The sequence below is a fragment of the Pundamilia nyererei genome, unplaced genomic scaffold (genome assembly GCF_000239375.1).
Source record: "Pundamilia nyererei isolate P.nyererei 1_Seehausen unplaced genomic scaffold, PunNye1.0 scaffold00044, whole genome shotgun sequence".
NCBI lineage: Eukaryota > Metazoa > Chordata > Actinopteri > Cichliformes > Cichlidae > Pundamilia > Pundamilia nyererei.
In genome coordinates this window covers 2,582,216-2,600,981 of record NW_005187445.1, presented here as the reverse complement: position 1 = coordinate 2,600,981, position 18,766 = coordinate 2,582,216, and the positions used below count along the sequence as shown (strand labels likewise).

The 18,766-nt window shown below is 39.5% G+C and overlaps 1 protein-coding gene across 2 annotated transcripts in view; it reads left to right on the top strand.

Moving 5' to 3' along the window:
* dlgap4a (discs, large (Drosophila) homolog-associated protein 4a) overlaps positions 1 to 18,766 on the top strand; it is a 97,110-nt gene that overhangs the window by 56,929 nt on the left and 21,415 nt on the right. Inside the window, exons 2-4 of one of the 2 annotated variants that reach the window (XM_013910514.1) lie at positions 16,476 to 17,753; positions 18,043 to 18,278; positions 18,650 to 18,727. In XM_013910514.1, coding sequence (XP_013765968.1) covers positions 16,545 to 17,753; positions 18,043 to 18,278; positions 18,650 to 18,727 — 1,523 coding nt within the window. In that variant the 5' untranslated portion in view covers positions 16,476 to 16,544. Of the gene's footprint in view, positions 1 to 16,475; positions 17,766 to 18,042; positions 18,279 to 18,649; positions 18,728 to 18,766 lie in introns of both variants that reach the window. The other variant, XM_013910513.1, reaches the window with a different exon arrangement.

Genomic DNA, 18,766 nt, shown 5'->3' with positions numbered 1-18,766 from the left:
CTATCTATCTATCTATCTATCTATCTATCTATCTATCTATCTATCTATCTATCTATCTATCTATCTATCTATCTATCTATCTATCTATCTATTTTTTCGGGGGTTAGGCAACTGGAGCCTGAACTTAACATATTTGGATGAAAGTGTGGATTGAAGTTAACAGCTAACCTTCACAAATTTGTTTAGAAAGCTGCATCCCTAAACTGTAAGGATGCATTAGAGCACACAGCGCACATAAAATACCAGAATTTCATTCACAAGGACTGGAGCACAGACTTGTGAGATGATCTGCACTACAAAGCAGGTCATACTATTTGTCAGATAATCCATGAAAATGCGCTGATAGGCACCAACAGCTCACAGACACACAGTGGAAAGGTCCAGTTCAGTGATTCCAATTTGCTGAGGTGAAGCCTAGCAGATGCCAATAGGCTTCAGCGGCCTGTGTCAGTACATCTGTCAGTCAAAACAGCAACACCTACCACTCCAGTATGCAACTTAAGACTTAACTAATAAAAATACCGCCCCAAATTGGAACAATTCAAAAATTCTGGAATTTTTTGTTTGCTTGTTGGTTTGTTTTTTGTGCATTTTAATGCTGAAAACTAACATTAGCCAGATGTGATCAGTCACTACAATGAGTCCTGAAAACGACCCCATTGCTAGCTAGGGCAGTGTTCTTCTCAACATCGAAAGCAATATTTATTTATTTATGGTAATAAATCATATTCATAAATAACATCACTGTAGAGAATTTCCTGCATTTTTAGAGCTGCAGTGTAAGTTGCAAACATAAACAGATTTTTTTCCTGATTAAATAAACATTCATATTCACATTCTTGGAAAAGTCTCTGCACGAGTCACTTTTTAAGATAGACAGCATATTAGCTCCTCACTTACAGAACACCAAAAAGCCTGTAAACATATGTCACGCCACTTTCGTCTGTTTGCATATTCACTTGATGTTATTTTTGACAAAAGAGGAAGGCTAAATGTAATTTCAGTTTGATTTAAGCTTTTATTGGATAAACACCTTAAAAAATGTGGAACCACAGATTTCTCGGCATCTGCACTAAAGACTAATCAAATTTTACCTGGCTTGTCATAACCCTCTTACCCTTATTCTTCATGCTGTCCTGACAGCTCCAGTTAACTGATACTGAGTTAAACTGCAGTCTTCCACATGCTCTGATCTCAGGTGATTTTGTCCCATTTAGCATCTTTAAACTACACCAAGGAAACAGCCAGTCTAAACTTCCTGGTCTCTTGTTTTTGCTTGACTGGAGAATAACTGAAGCAAAATTTCTACATAAAAAAGTCAAATCACCTGGTCTTTAGCAGGTCTTAAAATTAAAATACAACCTCAGAAGAACTTCAAAGAATATTATGCCATGTCACTACTTATTTAAGACAAATTAAGCCAAAATGCAGAAGCAGTGTGTGAAAAACTATTAAGAAGGTAAGTAGTAGCTAGGTGCTGCTAACCAAATGAACTTTATTAACTGATCATCAGCCTTTTAGAGGTGTGATAACCTCTAAAAGGCAGTTTGCTGTTCTGGAGCATTCAGATATGTGTTAACATTGCCTATGCTCTCCAAAAAGATTGTGGCAGCACAGCAGGTTTTAGCATTTTAGCATGAAAATTTCATCCCAAATGCCGTACGGTCAAAAGTTGAATACCACTTGAAAAATGGCAACAACAAAAAAAAGAAAAAAAATCATATTTTGCATTGCTGGATCTTAACAAGGTTCCAAGTAGAGCTTCAACATGCAACAAGAAAAAATGGGAGAGAGAGAAAACATTTTTTTAAAGATACAATTTATATAAAACACCACTTAAACTGAAACAGGCTGTTTTAAAGCCATTTTTCAAGTGGTCTTACACTTTTGATCGGGATTGTATCAAGCACGGTGGTGGAGCGGTAATGTTTTTGGCTTTTTTGCAGGACCTGGGCACATTGCAGCTGTTGAGTTGATCCTCCTTTGTATACCAAAGTATTCTTGAGTCAAATATAAGGCTATCTGTCTGACAGCTAAAGTTTAGCCAAAATCTAATCATTAAACAGAACAATGATTATAACCCCAGCAGCAAATCTACATCAAAATGACTGAAAAAGAAAAGAATGAAGGTGTTACAAACTTCAGACCTCAACCTGACATTGTGGCAGGTCGTTGATCTACAGTCATTGGGCAGGACCTTAAAAGTCCTGTGCATAAACAAATGCCTGAAATGAAATGAACCAACATTGTAGAGTAGAGTGGGACAAAAGACTGGAAAAAGTCATACAGAAAATGTTTAGCAGGAGTGACACACACAGGACCTATAGCGCCACAAATTATGCATAGGGAGGTCGGGCAGATTAATGGTTGACATTTAACAGTGGAGACTGCCGTTAGTTCTAAATTTCAAACTGATACTCATCATTTATTTGAACCTTTATATTACCTTAAACGCGTGTTTGATTGTATAAATGTGACAATAAATGTCCTATTTTAACAAAAAACAAAACAGTTGTTTACTTATCAAATTGTTTTGGTTGGTTTTAGTTCAAGTTTGTTGAAGTTAGAAATTCAGAATTTATTATTAGATGCTGTTTTTGTCATCCATTTAAAAATATGTATCATTGCTTCCTTCAGATGTTACAATAGAAGAAAGCATTTTCACTGTCAGTCAGATTTAATTCGTCTGACCATTTGTAAAAGATAAGTGAAAGGCTTTTATTCTTTTATGGATTTATTCACTTCTATTCTGTTCTTAATGCTTTAATTATGGACGGTGTTTTCTTTCATAATGAAACAGCTCTTCCTTTCATCACCGCGGACGTTAAATATGTAGATGTACTGTACTAGAATCTCACTGGGTTGCCAGCACATCATGAGCTGTGTGTGTACAGTATACATGTCTGGGAATGAAAGTGAGCCAAGCTGGTGAGTGACATGGTTTCATTTACATTTTCAGGCTTGTTTTTCGGCTGTGCTGTGTCTATCAACTTGAATCTACAATTCTTCAGGAAAAACACAGCTCTGAATACATTTATATGTAAAACTAAATAAATAAATAAATGGCTGTGTAACATAAATGTAAGTTCTTGCTGTATAGTATAGCATCTAAATCCACAGAATGATGTTCTATTTTCACTTCGCCCGCTCGGTAAGCTTAGCCTCTCATCTCCCGTCCAAGATGACAGCGTAGTCAAGGGTAAATTAGTCTGACACTGCATTGGCTAAATGCTGCCCATCATTTCCCATCTTCGTTGATCCACATTTACTCAGCTTCATGTCCCTTGGTGTCAAGCACGCATGGGATCACAGACCAGCTGGAGAGCACTGAGTGATGAGCTTTTGTCAACTGTGAGATGGCAGCAGAGGATATGGGAGTACAACCAGCACTCTCCCAAGATGGAACTTCAGTGCGTCATCTGTGAGACATACCCACACTGGCAGGGCAGAGTATTCAGTCTACCTCCAGTTCATCATCAGTGCTCCGACTGCCTGCTGATGGGTGTCCACAGGGCAGGCTTTATGATATCTGAGAATCTGTTCTGATGTGATCAGACAAATTCCAGGTCACGCTTTGTGCCACAATATTCCTCCAGCTACATGTACTGGTAGCTTCAGAGTGTGTGATATGCTAGAAGGGCTAGAAGCAGTGTTACCAGATTTGACTGATAAAAAGTATCCCCCACCCAGGTACCTTAAAAACAGCCAAGGTATTAATTTTTATTTATTAATTTTTATTAATTTTATTTATTTCTTGTCCCATCCTTTTGTGTCAACTGTTAAGTTCATTCATCTGTCTGCGTTTTCCCATTTAGTTATGGTTCCCCCCCCCCATCCTGCTTTATTTTGGTAGTTACTTGTCTCTAATGTTGTGCGTTTGCTTTTACTTCCCCTTGTCTCATAATTTCATTCATTTCAGCTGTCTCTTGTTACCCAGGTGTTTCGACTTCCCTCATTACCTCATCTACAAATATGTATTCTCAGTTTTCCTGTGTTGTCTTGTTGTGTCATACTGTGTTCTTCTTTTATTAGTCCCAGTTAGTTTCCTTAGTTTATTTCTGGAATTCTGAGTATTCATTGGATTTTGGACTTTGCTTCTGATCTTGGATTTTATCAGCCTCAATGAACGCTTGCCTTTATTCTGCCAAGTTTCCCCTCACAGGTCTTACACTGCCATACTCTCCCATCCTCATGACAGTTTTACTGGTAACATTTATGCAAACTAATGAATGTGATGAATAATAGAAGTCCTAAAATATATAAAGTTAGAGCCAATTTTGCCTGTGTACACCACTACAGTGGGTTTGAATTAGTCAAGATATGACTTTCAGCTTTATTTTAAAGCACTTAACAAAATTTTGCACTGTTTAGAAATCATTGCACTTTTTATATAGATATATATACATATTTACATACAGATATGTGTAAGTCAAACAGTTTGAATGAAAATCACTCAGTCTGGCAACTTTATTCAGGAGTCCCTTTCAACTCTAAACAAAAGACTAGGGCCTGGAGGTCAGCCAGGGATTACATACTTTGTTAAGGTGGCCAGCAAACAGAAGCTGTCTGGTATACTTGTCTCATTGTCAGCTATGACTTTGAATTTAGTCTAGTACATTGAAAGACAGATACATAAAACAGCTGCATTACAGCCTTGGCCCTGGCCTTAGCCCACTTTTACCCTGACCGCCCAACAATTTAACAAGTAATATTTTTCATCCACGTTCATCAAATATCAATCTGGTACACAAGACAAAAGTGTGTATCCCTACAAGTACAGGCAAGTGACCTTGGTCATTGATGCTACCTCTCAGCCTCTGCTAAGCTGGCCCTGTAACCAATGATTCTCTGTCTGAATTGCTGTAGTCCTAAGGGTCTTCTGTTTTCTCTCACAGCTGATAAAAAGACAGCCTTTTTCATCCACCCACTATTGGCAGGGGCTGAGTTTGTATGGTGCTCAGGAAATCTTCTAATGAGATTTGTAGTATTTTAGCCATGCTAGCACCAGAGGCTCTGAAAGCTTTTGTCTTGCCCTGTGCCCACCTGAAGCTCAGCAATGAGCTGCTCCCCAAGGTGAGACCTTGGTGTGGTCTTCATAGAGGTTGTTTTGGGTTTGTTTTTTTTATCCCAACTTAGTCTGGCCCCTCGTGCAGGGTCAGCTAACCTTGGGAATCACAATGGCATTCAAACCCTCTCTATTACGATGAAGTGGCAAACTAGAGGTCTGTCCTTCAGCACCACCCCCGAGGTACAAAAGTAAATACCTGAGGTGGTTCTAGCACCTGACTGGGACGCCTCCTCCTAAGTGAGGTTTTGCTGAATTACAGATTACTGCTCTGGGATGTTTCTATATACCTCCACAAGAGCTAGAGGAGGTCTACGTATTTCCCCTTAGAGTGCTGCCCCCTTGAAATGGACCTGAAAGAAAAACAGTTAAATGAACATTTTTTTTAACCACGGAAAATAAATCCATCTATGACAGATCAGCATTTAAGGAATCTTTTGCTTTCTTTTTAAATCAATGAAAAGGTTCATTGGAACTTAGATGGATTACCAATAAATTTGGTGATAGTGATATCTTAGCTTATCCTTTTTCTATGCAATAATTTATTTTGTAGGAGGGTGGTTCTTTTGCTGTGGTAGTCTAATACTGGCTCCTGACAATTAGACGAATTAGGATATGCCGTATTTCAATGTTCATCTAGGTTTCAGTAAAATCTATTGCCATAAACAAACTGTTGTGCCAATAGTTTTAAATGAGATTCTTCTGATCCGATTGCTCTCGTTGCTGGCTGTACAGCTTTGATGTTCGCTGTAATTATACCACTTTTCAGCACTTTATTTAAAAAAAAAATCTTTGCATATTAATATGACCTTGGCGTAATCCTCACAACAGCTTCTGCTCTTGTTTAAGTGTGTCTCTTAATGAACAGATATGCTGCTCCTCAGGCCTGACTGCTGCAGCTGTACTGCTTTCTCTGGTCATGTGCCGTACACACTGAAACCTAAATCCTGATACTCTTGGATGCTCTAATCCCTCCACAGTACGGAAGCCGAAACAGAATATTAATTTCATCTTGTTTTTAGCACATTACCAATTTGAGCAGTTAGGAAATGTTCAGCAGGCCTAAGCTTGCCTCCCATCATTGGACTATTGTTGGAAATCTTTTTAATATGACACCCCAGGCTGCAATAAGATATAGCTGAAGTTATGGGAATGCAACTGCAAACCCCCAATGCAATGTTTTGCCTTTTGCAGTTGAATAATTACACACTGGGTTTCATTACTATTATTATTATTATTTAGGCTCAAATGCTCACACTGGTACCAGGTTAACCTATTTTAAATAATCCGACAGTACTCCATGAAGAACTGAGTAGGCACAAAGAGGATCTTTATTTTACTGGACATGAAATCCGATGATTTAAGGTCACTGTCCTTCTTTAAATTGAAGAAAATCCAGTCCTGCTCTAGAGGTCAGCTAGTATTGAAAAGATAATCACTCAGAGTTCACAATCAAATGGATAGATTTAATCCAGCCAGAATTAAACCCAGTAGTTAGAAAATGGGTTAGGAATCCAACCAGCTAGTGAGATAGACTTATACCGAGAGTGAGACCAGAGAGAAGATTTAAACATTTGAGTTTAATACTCAAACAATGCTCAAACGGACCCATTGTGTTTCCTGTGACATAGTGCTGTGTGTTCTGCCTTTTCAGTTTTCAAAGTGAAGAATTTCCTCTCTAAGCCCTGCCCCCCAGGACTATTATAGCTTTGACAGCATTTTAAACAAGCGCTGGCGGAGGATTTGCCATGCTGGCTACTAACCAATAGCATGTAATAATTCCCCAGTGCCCAAGTTCTATTCTGAATTTATGGATAGAGTGTTTTAACAATGTAGACATTGGGCTGTGCATGCTTAGCATGCATGACACAACAGCACATGACTGCAGAGGTTAATGCGTGCAGCATTGGGTCCTTTATGTCTTGTTTCGCCTGAGTCCATTGTAATGTCTAAGTCTGTTTGACAGGGAGGAAAGTTCACAGCTCTCCTACAGCTTAGGCTTGCTCTTTTTCATGAAAAGAACAAAAAAAAAAATTTTTTCAAACCCAGAATTTGACTTTTGCTCTTATTCGTATCATCACAAGCACAGTTCAGCCTTACCAGCAAGTGCTGTGAGAGATTTGCACATCATTGTGCAGCTCGCCTCTTTTTTTTTAAATGAGCACCATAAATGTTATTCTGTCCGGCACTATGACGTTCAGTCTTGCAGAATCACTGAAGTGAATCTTTGTGGCGCTGGCACAAGACGTTACCAAATGAAAACATGCAGAAGGGAACCAGAAGCAGTACAATGAGGATGGTAAATGGCTCAAGGGAAATGGCAACGTCTCACTCTAATTACACTTCAGTGTGTGCAGTGGTGAATGAGGGAGAGCAGCGTTTTGGGATCATTTTAATGGGCAAAGCACTGATGAGAATCCCATGAACAGCAAATGCTTCAAGCTCTGAATTTTTCAGTAGGCTTCATGTTTTGAGTGCAGCGGCCTCGGTGTTCAGCAATGTGAAAGGAAGATTCTTTCTGATTTTGGAAGGCGTGCACGCATGCCATCCACATTGTCAATCACTGAATGAGATAAGCAGGTGCTTTGGAAAACCTCTACCTTCTGTAAATACGCAGGGGGTGCAGTACCAAAGCTGTCAGCTGTCTCTCTCAGAGTCTTTCCACACTGTAAATGACATACTCAGTGCATGGCAAGTCCTAAAGTAATAATCCGATCTTCAGGTTGCACCTGTTATGACTTCATTTTGGGCAGTCGTTATTAAAAATAAATAAAATTTAAAAAAGCTCAAAATAAACTGTAAACATTGACAGCTCTGTTGGGGGGAAATACCCAGTGTCAACGATAAAGTTGTATTATGATTGCATTTTATCATCACATTAAGTACAATTTTCCTGAGTGTAGCTGATTCTTTCAGCAAACCCTGCCTTCTCCTGTAATGTGATTGGCCAACACTTGGCAGTTAAATCCCTTCCAGACAAAAATGCCTCTGTGTTGCAGCCCCTCAGGTTATAAATGATGTTTGACATTAATGTGTTTTTGGCTATATACAGCTACACTGTCAGAATGGCTCTCTTATATCTGCATTATGTTACAGAACATTATACTGATAATCTCAGAAAAAAACAAAAAGGTATAACGGAACAGGAAGTGTTCTAGCTGTGTTACTATGTTTGACAATATGAGTAATATTATTTTTTAAACATAAATAAAAGCTGTTTGTGTCATGCAAGAAGCAAAAGATTTCAATGCTTTTTTTGCTGTGAGTGTAGTTACCATTAACACGTTGACATATAAATGGGTGCATTTGTCGAACATACAGTAGAGATACCAGAAATTAAATGACTCTAACCATGAAATAGTTGAAAACCTCATAAAAAGATCAACTGTCACTTTTAAAGTTGAGTTGTTTTGTACAAATTTAAACCTGTGAGATATTGTTCTGGTGCATTGGTGAAGCAATGTAGAGAGTCGAAATATCACACTGTACCGATGACAGTGATTGACGGTGTTGGCAGTTTGACAAATAGGTTTGGGGAAATGTGTTAATGAGAGGGAAAAATTTAAATGTTCAAAAAATTCCTCTCAGATGCATGTATAATGTACATCTTGTGGAAAAGTATTGTGATAAATGTTTAAGGTTTTTGTTCTCATTAGTCCTGTTATCCTCAGGTCTTGCTTTCTCAGGGCAGTAGAGAATAACAGTTGCTTTATCCACAGGAAGCACCAAATGACATAACTTAGCGACTGCAACAAGCTATTAGTAGATTCTCACTAGACAGTGGGGATAGCGGATGGTGTTGGCCCATCTTAAGTGTTATTACTGTTAACATGGACTTTGTACTTGTGGAAATGTGGAGGGAGACAGGCACATTTTCACTGGTTGTCAAGATTTTATTGAATTTCCATGCTTTTGTGAAGTCGGGTTTACAAAATATAGAAGCAGGAAGTGTAAAAAAAAAAAGAAAGAAAATAAAGAGATAATACTTTTTGTTCATGCATTATTATTATTCATCATGTTCTATTGTCAGTGATTTATAGTATACATGCACAGAACACACAGGTCTTATGTAGATGCGGGGTTGTCAGCACCTGACTGCTTAGCATCATATCCCAGTGATTTACTGATTATTCTATGTGTGTGCGTAATTGTTTTCACACCATATAAGTATCAATCCTGTTTTATTGATATAGACATGAAATTATTGAGTATTTTAAGGTTTTTATTTTATTTCTACTAAATATAGCATCTGCAAAATATTGCTGAAGAAGGAAAAAAACTTTTGCACATATATATATATATATATATATATATTAAATAACTGAAGTTGTTTCATTTTGTTTGAGCAGGAGTTCCCTGAATATCAAAAACATCTCTAATTTAGTGGTAGAAAAGTCTGATGCATAATCTAAAGGATCCTAAAAACATTTTTTCTCCACTGTGATTTATTTTTCTCTTGATAAGCTACTCTGAAAATAACATTAATACAAGGTATTTGGGAAGTCACTGACGTCTTCCAACAATGAGCGTTTATTCTGTTTGCAAAGCTGCAGCCTTGATAATATTTGAGCTTGTTTATTGTTTGTCATCTGGCTTTGATTTTCCAACACAATACCATGAGAAAGTAATGTTGTATCGGGGCCAACTCAAATAATCGCATATACGCGTGTGCACACAGCATACAGTAACAGCCAGTATAATAGGAATACTTTAATAAATCAGCCAGAGAGGAGCCTTGACTGATTAAAATTTTACTTAAGGATGGGAATCTGTCTCTATATAGGACATCTGAACCCTGGATCGTATCTTGCAACAGTGCAGAGTTAACTGTTTGTCACTGTTTATTTTAGAACAATTTAAAATATAATGGGTTATATTAATGTTTCTAAATCTTTTGAACCACTTTTCAATATATCTCCAAGTACAACAGTTCAGACGATCAACACTATTTATAATATTTACCATGGTGACAGAATGGAGCCATGTCAGCCACTGTCACTGCATTCAAACTGAACTTACTCGATGACTCAAGTGGCTTCTTGAGTCTGTAGCTTTGTTTTTTAACTTGAACAGAGAGCTAACTTGAAATGAAACTCCTTTAGTGAATTTAAAGCAGCTGTAATCAGTATGTGCTGAGTCTAATGATTATGTATACTGTGAATGGAGCAGCTTAAGCCACACAGAGCTATAACCTGAGTCTGCAGCTCCCCCCAGATCACTCCCACTGCTCATAAAAAACTGACTATACCTGCTGAGCACAAAACAGAAGCAGTTTCCAACCAGCTGCTATCATAACTGTGCATTTAGCAGCTATTTACCTCAAGAGTTAGTTGAGATAAAATTGTTGTTTAAGAAGAGCGAATATTACTCTTAAATTTGTCAGGTGGCCAGCGGCACAGCGCCAAATGAAGGATAATGTTGCTCTGTACTGTGTCTGCAGGCTGTGTAAACAGGAAACTGTTTGCTAACAAGTTCAACATATCAGCTTAAAAGGTGATAATATGTCAATGTCGTGTTTACAGATTGTTCTTGCAGCACCCAAGTGGCCAAAAATAAAACGGAATTGTTGTCTGCAAATTCGTTAAGCAGGGAAATCTAGTTTATCATAATGGGTATCACGGTTTGGCATGGCAGACCGTGGGGATATGGGGAATGAGGACCCAGGCGCGGTGCTCTGTGTATAAACAGTGCGCACACACACACTCACATCTACAAGCATGGAGAAGAGCAGCCACAACACCAAAAATACATATAATATCACCAGTCCGTGACTGCCCAGGGATCCTGGGTCGCTCAGACCCAGGACCCTGACAATAGGAGTTTAAGTGTGTTTTCACTACTTGTGCATGAATACTAAACTCATTTTATTTTCCCAGTATGAAGCCAGCTTTAGCACTCATTATGAACTCTCAATGTTACACGTTGTAGAGCTTGAAACATCCCAGTGCTTTTTAAAGTCTCTCCGGTTTAGCTCTTTTAACCTTTTCAGCAGTATATTGCAGTCTGGGGAGAATAGGTGGTGATTCTTCAGTCTGCTTTAGCTGATAAAAAAGACGATAGGTTTTTGGCTGTGTGATTTGTCACAGGGAGAATGGGGTTTCAGACGGCAGAAGAAAAATATGAGCAAAGTGTATTCTCTTTACCTGAGTTCAGCACAGTGGCGCACTGCTTAGCATTGTTGTTTCACAACAAGAAGCCTCTGGGTGGAACTTCCTGGTCAGTTAGTGTCTTCATGTGTAGAGTTTGCATGTGGCCTCTGTACCTGGGTGGTTTCTGTCTTGGTGCTACGGTTTTCTCACATAATCCAAAGACATTGTGTTAGCCTTATTAGGGATTCTGCGTTGACTTTAGGTGTGACGCATTTGCCCCACTACATGTGGGCAGTGTTGGGAAGGTTACTTTTAAAATGTATTCCACTACAGATTACAGATTACATGCCCCAAAATGTATTTTGTAACGTATTCCGTTACGTTACTCAATGAGAGTAACGTATTCTGAATAGTTTGGATTACTTAATATATTATCATGCTTTTACAACCACATGAATGTACTATTGCTGTGTGATTTATTACTATTACTGAAGGTTACTCGCCATACCAACACCAACTAGATTTTTAAATCTTTTTTTTTCTCTTAGTATAAATGAGTAACAGTAGGTTGACATTAGGTAAGGCTGCACTTTTTGCAGCGATCTCGTATAGAAAACTATTCCGCGTGTATATAAAAAAGGTCCGCGGCTCCGAACCGTAGTAAAGGGACCTCTGGCTAATACGTCGGGTTCCGTGTCGGGCTCGTAGCTGAAAACTAGCTTTACTTGGTTGTCTGGGTCAACTTTGTATATACATATATATATTATATATTTACATGCTTCCATCTCCCGTTTCTGCTCGGTGATAACTCGTACTTTTCCACTCACCTTTTTCTCCCTCCTCGCGCTCACAGACACATAACGGGTATGGCAGTCCATTCTCCCTGCAGCACGGACTACACTGCCCATGAGGCTACATTCTTTAGGGCTATGCCTGTAACACTCTGCTTATTACCTTCATATTAAATCATTTTGTGAATAATCTTTTAAAATATTTCTTCACATCATTATGCGGGCCGCCAGTAGAGGTGACATGGGCCGCAAGGTTGAGACACAGACATTAGAGCTTCTTAATGCGTGTTTTGTCTCCAAAAATATGGAGTTCATGAAACAGGAAAATACCGCCGTGTAATCCATTAATTTCAACAAAGTAACTGTATTCTGAATACCAACTTTTAAAACGGTAACTGTAACGGAATACAGTTACTCATGTTTTGTATTTTAAATACGTAACGGTGGTACATGTATTCCGTTACTCCCCAACACTGCATGTGGGACAGCTGGGATGGGCTTCAGCTACGTTACAACCCCGATCTGGATGGAAGAAAATTGGAGGAGTGGACATATTATATTTCATAATGAGCAGTCGGTTAATTGTTAACTGAATTAATTATTATGCATTTTTGTCTTTGCCAGAGTATTGTGTTGAACTTACCAATGACTGACTAGTCATTGAAGACTCCCCAAATTATCTTTGTTTTAGGAAAATACATAAATAAATCATATACATATATTTATCAACTCTAATAAAATAATATTCCATTTATTGTGTCTCTAGCAGGGACAACATTATTAATTGTAAACTTTCAAGCTCCAGATGTTGTGATCATTTGCTGGCCTTTTTGTTCTGTTTCTGTGATAATACATATAATAGTTCGGTCTTTACATTTTGGTATGCTAACATAAGCAATTGACATTTTTAACCATTTTCCTTACATAACTGAGTATTTATTCTGTCCACACAATGTAAGGAAATTAGCAATTTTATTTCACTTTCAGTGTACTGATTTGTTTTATCTTGATTTTTTTCTTTGTTTTGAGAAGTAGCCTAAGGTAAATAATATTACTGTAAACACTTGCCCATTCTTTTTCTTAAATGCTTATCTGGTTCAGCGTTGAGGGTGGGCTCGAGTGTATCCCAGCTGTAATAGCACAAGAAGCTGGGTACTGCCTGAGCTGGTTTAAAACATGCTTTTTACATAAAAGGAGCAAATTCAGTCTGAGAATCTGAATTTAAAACCAAATTTACTTTCTTGTTATATTCTAGTAAAGAAATCACAATATATCTGCTCAACAGCTCTAATGTGATTTTCCTCACAAGCTATTTACACATAAGATAATTATAAATGTTCATTTTATAATGAGCCAACATATATCCAGTGTATAAATCACTAGGGACAGCTTTTGTTTTATTAAGTATATTGTTCGTTTTCGTTTTACATTAAATCCATACATTTATCAAGTATCTTCATTTGCTTTTGAGCAAGATTCTTTAATAATATTCTGTGTTTTCATTCAAAACACTTTTTCTTTTCTCCTTTGGGATTTATTTTTAATTTTTCCCAGCTATTTGGGGTTAGTTGGACCTGATAAATATAAAAACTGAATGTCATCTTTGAAAGGGAAGTAATTGTTTTTTAAACAAAAGCATGTCCTCATATGGATACAACAAGTTTATTTCACAGTGTAATACAATAAAGTTTAACAAAGTATGCCAAAATGTAATGTAATATGAGGCCTGGGGTTTCAGGACGATAACATGCAAGACTTACAGGTGTTTTTTCAAATACAGAAATACCGTACTATACACCTGACTCTAACTCTCATACATTCTGACAATTAAAGCCAATTATCACAAACAACACATTCTGTGTGTCACATCTCTTTTCGTATTATATATAATGACGGTTGTGGACTTCCATAGTTCACTTCCAAAACCCTTATGGGACCAGGATACTCAAAGAACTGTAAGATTACTTACCACACTACCTAAGCAGACTACAGCTGTAGCTAGTATAACACTGACAGGTCACACCTTAGATACTGAATGACAACACAGTACCTGGAAATGCTAGTTAAAGACATTTCCGTCACCCTGTGACACCCAGTTCTCTGTTCAGCCAGTCACTGCTACACCCGTGTAGTGTGTGAGCATGTGAAACAGGGTCTTAAATGTGCTATCTTCATTGCAGTCTAAGGATTCATTCACCTTGTAATTATGCAGTAGCCTTCTGGCCACCATCTCACAGACAGACAGACAGATGCACTGAACCTGCGACAGAGTTACATGAACTGTGAACAGTATTTCTTTCTCATCTTCCCCTGTGATGCTCAACACTTGACAGGGTTTTGTTGGTGCGGTGGATGGGTAGGTGGGCGAATTAGCACGTTTCTGTGTGTGTCGGTGTGCCAGCGTGTGTAGGTGTGTGTCAGTTTGTCAGCAGTGGCACCTACAGGACGCGAACACGTGGGGCTACAGTCAGCTCAGGCGAATGAATTACAGCAGCCTGCGCCGTTGTAAAACGCTGGTGTATTTGTCAGCACACTGCTGCGCCCGTCCAGGAACACTGACTCAGATAAGTGGCTGCTCCCTCACTGTAAATTGTGTATGGGAGGTCGGAGAGATGTAAGAAGTGACAAACCAACACAGCAAAATGAAAATGTGTGCAGTTAACATTCTGCATTCAGCTCCCAGGCAAGATTTCATGCTTGCTGTGGGAGAGGGCTCTTACCATTGACTGATCGGTGAGTCACTCCACTCTGATACAGACAGCATCTGTTGGAGCGAATTTAATGCAACATGGATTTCTGCTTTGTGAATTATGAGTTTTCATAACCTTGATGCAATATTACTGTCTTTTCATAGTGAGCTTTGAGGATGAATAAACCTGTGATAGAAGACACACGTGACAGTCACACTCAAATATCTCTCTTTCCTTGATTTGCTCTCCATTGTGTGTCTGTTTTTCTGCTTATGGTCATCCTGCTGATGTGTTGCTGAGGCACTTTATGACAGAGATACATCTTATGCAATAGATGATGAAGTGCTGTGTTAAAATTATCGTTGTTGCACTGGAAACTGTGGTGTCTATTATTGACGAGGAGGCTACATTAGATTTAGTGTTACCCCAAAAAGGCAGTGAAAAAGCAGCCATTAGCGACACATCAGAGCTGTCATCCCCTGTCAGTTTGCTGGTTATAGCTGTGACATGGGCATTAGAGTGAAGTTTTATTTCAGATTGCTCTCTGTGTTTATTTCCGCTTGTACCCAATATAGTTTCCTCTGAAGTGCAACCGCAAAATATTTGCTTTGTCTCAAAATTCTTCTTTTAGTGAGCTTTAGGGAAGATTTATTGTTCCCTTTAGTTAGAAAAGAAAGAATCACAATTCCTAGTACAGTAAGTAGATTTGAGAGGATGGCAAAGGACCAAAAATGATTTGTGGAAATGAGGGTTTATTTCCTGCTTTGGAGACAAATGGTGCTTCTTAAATATAAAGCTCATTTACATGTATGAGTCACAAAATCGTTCTCCTATGCACTGTCAGTGTAGTATTTTCTGGCTGTACATCATAATGATGTCTTATATTGGGCCCTTGGCTGTCTAGTTTCCTGCTTTGCTGAAACAATTCATACAGTAAGCTGAATAGCTTCTTCTATTCCCTGTGAATAATATGTGATTTACTGTCTTTTGTTTTTTCAATCTTGAGGCTCTATTGCACTTATGTATTCAGCGGCAGAATAATAGAGACAGTGATTGAAGGAAAACTGCTTCTAAAGTGTTCAGAGCGTTTAAATGGCAATAAATTTTCTATCGCGTAGTAGGATTGTTTTAATATTTCATACACATATACTTCGTTAAAGTTTGATATATTCAATTTGAAGTGTACTTTAAGAGCCAAATACAAAATGTGTGTGTAAATTTCCCCTCAAGCAACACACTGTTATGTAGGCACTTGCTACTGGTGCTCCACCTAGTGGTGTGTTGTTTTAATCAACTTACAGTATGCAGGAACTTACAGTGCTGTAGAGGACAGTAGATCTCCTTTCCACATTATTTTCATTGTTGTGTTTCTTCTGTGAAATGCACCATACATTTTTTTTTCAGTTACTCCTCTGATAATCCAAGGACACAGAGGGATTAACACTTCTAATTGTGCTCCAACTCTAATTTGGTCATTAGCTTTAAATATGGGAATGTAGAGTTACTTCTATGCTTTTATGAAGCTTAAAATTGTTCACAAATGGCTTGGTGGACTGTCAGCAATCCCTAGAATGGGAATGTACATTTTAAAAAGAAAATGAAACATTACTTTTAGAAAGGGCAGCTTAAAAAAGTTTTAAAAAGAAAAGAAAAGAAGAAAGAAAAGCTAGTCAGTCAATGGAAGTAACAAAAATATGGCATAAATGTGCCCTGAAGTCTTGACATGTTTGTATTTGCTCTTTTCATTAACAGACTGCATGTACTGAGTATCAGCATAGAGACTTGAATTTCTATTGTTTAATCGGATGTTTTCTCTGTGTTTCATTTTTCTGCATTGCAGAATGGGCCCAGCAGGTCAGTAGACCTGCGCTAATTGGAGACATGTTTTAAGGACAATACCTCAGCCACCATGAAAGGGTTAGGAGCCAACCGCAGTCGTCACCTGTCTGACTCGTGTGAACCAGCGGGCTGTTCCCAGAAGCCTCTGTATCCTTTGACCTCTGACCCTCACAGCTCCTTTCTGTTGAGCCCTACTATAAACCACTATGGCACTCTGGACCCCCATCTCCACCAGTGCCCTCCCACCAGCCCCACCACCTTGACTCCTGACTGCTTGCTGCCTTTCAGCCAGATGTCCAACAGCAGCACTTTCCCTCGTCTGCATTTTACCTCTCAGACTGACCAGGTTGACTGCTCCCAGGCCTGCATGGCTACTGGTGGTGGAGTTGGGCAGGGGAGCAGGGCAGGGGCACTATCCACATCCTTGTCTATGGGTATGGGCTTGGGTCTGGGCCTGACTGGTGCCCCTATGATCACCAGTGGATCGGCCACTATCTCGTCTGCAGCAGCAGCAAAGATGAACCGGTTACCTTCCAGCCTACTGGATCAGCTAGAGAGGCACCTGCCCCTACAGCGTGATGGCTTCAGTACACTGCAGTTCCACAGAGGCCGTATGTCAAAGCAACGCAGTGAGAGCCCAGGACGCATACGCCACCTGATGCATTCTGTGCAAAAGCTGTTTGCCAAGTCTCAGTCCTTGGAAAACTCTGCAATCAAGGGTAGCTTAAATGGGCGCTCTGCAGGAGGAATGACTGGGACTACAGGAAGTGGTGAAGATAGTGGTAGACCAACCCGCAGGAGCAAAAGTAAAGACAGGGCTAAGACTGAAGGGCAAAAGCAGAGACCTAGACCTAGTACACTAGGCCTCTGGGGCTCAGATGATGCCCTGGACACTGACACTACCAAAGCTGGCACTATAGCTGTAGGTTACCGCAACCCACTGAGCATGATGACTCTTGGCAGAGCGGTGTCAGACAGCCAGGCCCCTCCAAGACATATTCCACAGGGCTATAATACAATTTCTGCACATACTCTCAAGACCTCCAAAAGCAGCAGTGACCTCAAGTTCCTGGCATGCCCAGCAACACAAGTAGGATCCAAGGAAGAGGAAGAAAGAACTAGGGGAAGCAAGGACGATACACTGGTGAAGAGGGGCTCTTGGTCCACTCTCACACTTACCCAGGCTAGGCAGGTGTTGCAGAAGGGCTCTGCTACAGTCAACAGGACCATGCTTAAATCAAAGTCATGCCACCAAGACTTGGCACAACAGTTCCTTCAGGTAGGAGGGCTTGTGAGTATTCATCTCCATCATCATTTTTTGGAAGTTTGCATGGATCTGTTTATAATTTCTCTGTGTATGTCTTGTTTTTTTAAATGTTTGAGCACCGGGAATCTTTATTGTCACATTTGCAGAGTTTCTCACAAGTCGTGACAATCATATCACCTTTTTTAAGCCATTGCTGCACATCCTCACAATCATATTGCGAAATACTAGGAAATGCCAGCAGGGATACAGTATTATCCTGTATTTTAAAGTTTTTCACAAAGCATTTGTTTGCATAATCCAGGTCCCCCTGGGCGACTGGGCAGGAACTTTGGGTCATGGAAAGACCAAAGGAACTGAGATCCCTTGTCGAAGGATGCGCAGTGGCAGTTATGTCAAAGCTATGGGAGACGTAGAGGACAGTGATGACTCAGAAGGAAGCCCCAAACCTTCGCCCAAATCTGCAGCTCGTCGCCTGAGCTACATGAAAGCCACCCAGCAGTCACTGAGTGAGCAGCAGCCGCCACCGACGCCACGCAAGTGAGTCCCACAGTGTAGTGAGTCAAAATATGACCTTGTTTATCATGCTCATTGTTTTGCCACTGTTGATTTTGTGCCCTTTTACATTACATCCATTAAAATATAAACAGGCATTGAAGGGGTATTTGCTATAGGGGTATTTTTCTCATGCCTCCAAAGGTAGTCAGCAGGTGGCAGCATCCTGTCATGAATAAATGTCAGTGTGTGCAAAAGTACTTGGTCAAAACAAGATCATAGAAGATATACATTGGAGATAAAGATGCAGTCTAAGGAAAGGGGACAAGAAACTATATACATTCCATTTTTATGTGCTGCAAAAGCAGTCGGTGAACTTGTTGCCATGTGTTTTACCTCTACATCCAAACGGACAGGCCTCGTTGCTACGCTCTCATGCGGGAGGATTATCTGTGGTCTCCTCTACAAAGTGCGTGCTCTATGCAGCATCTGAGGTCAGTGTAACCTAGAGGCAGGCAGTGTGGCCCTAACCA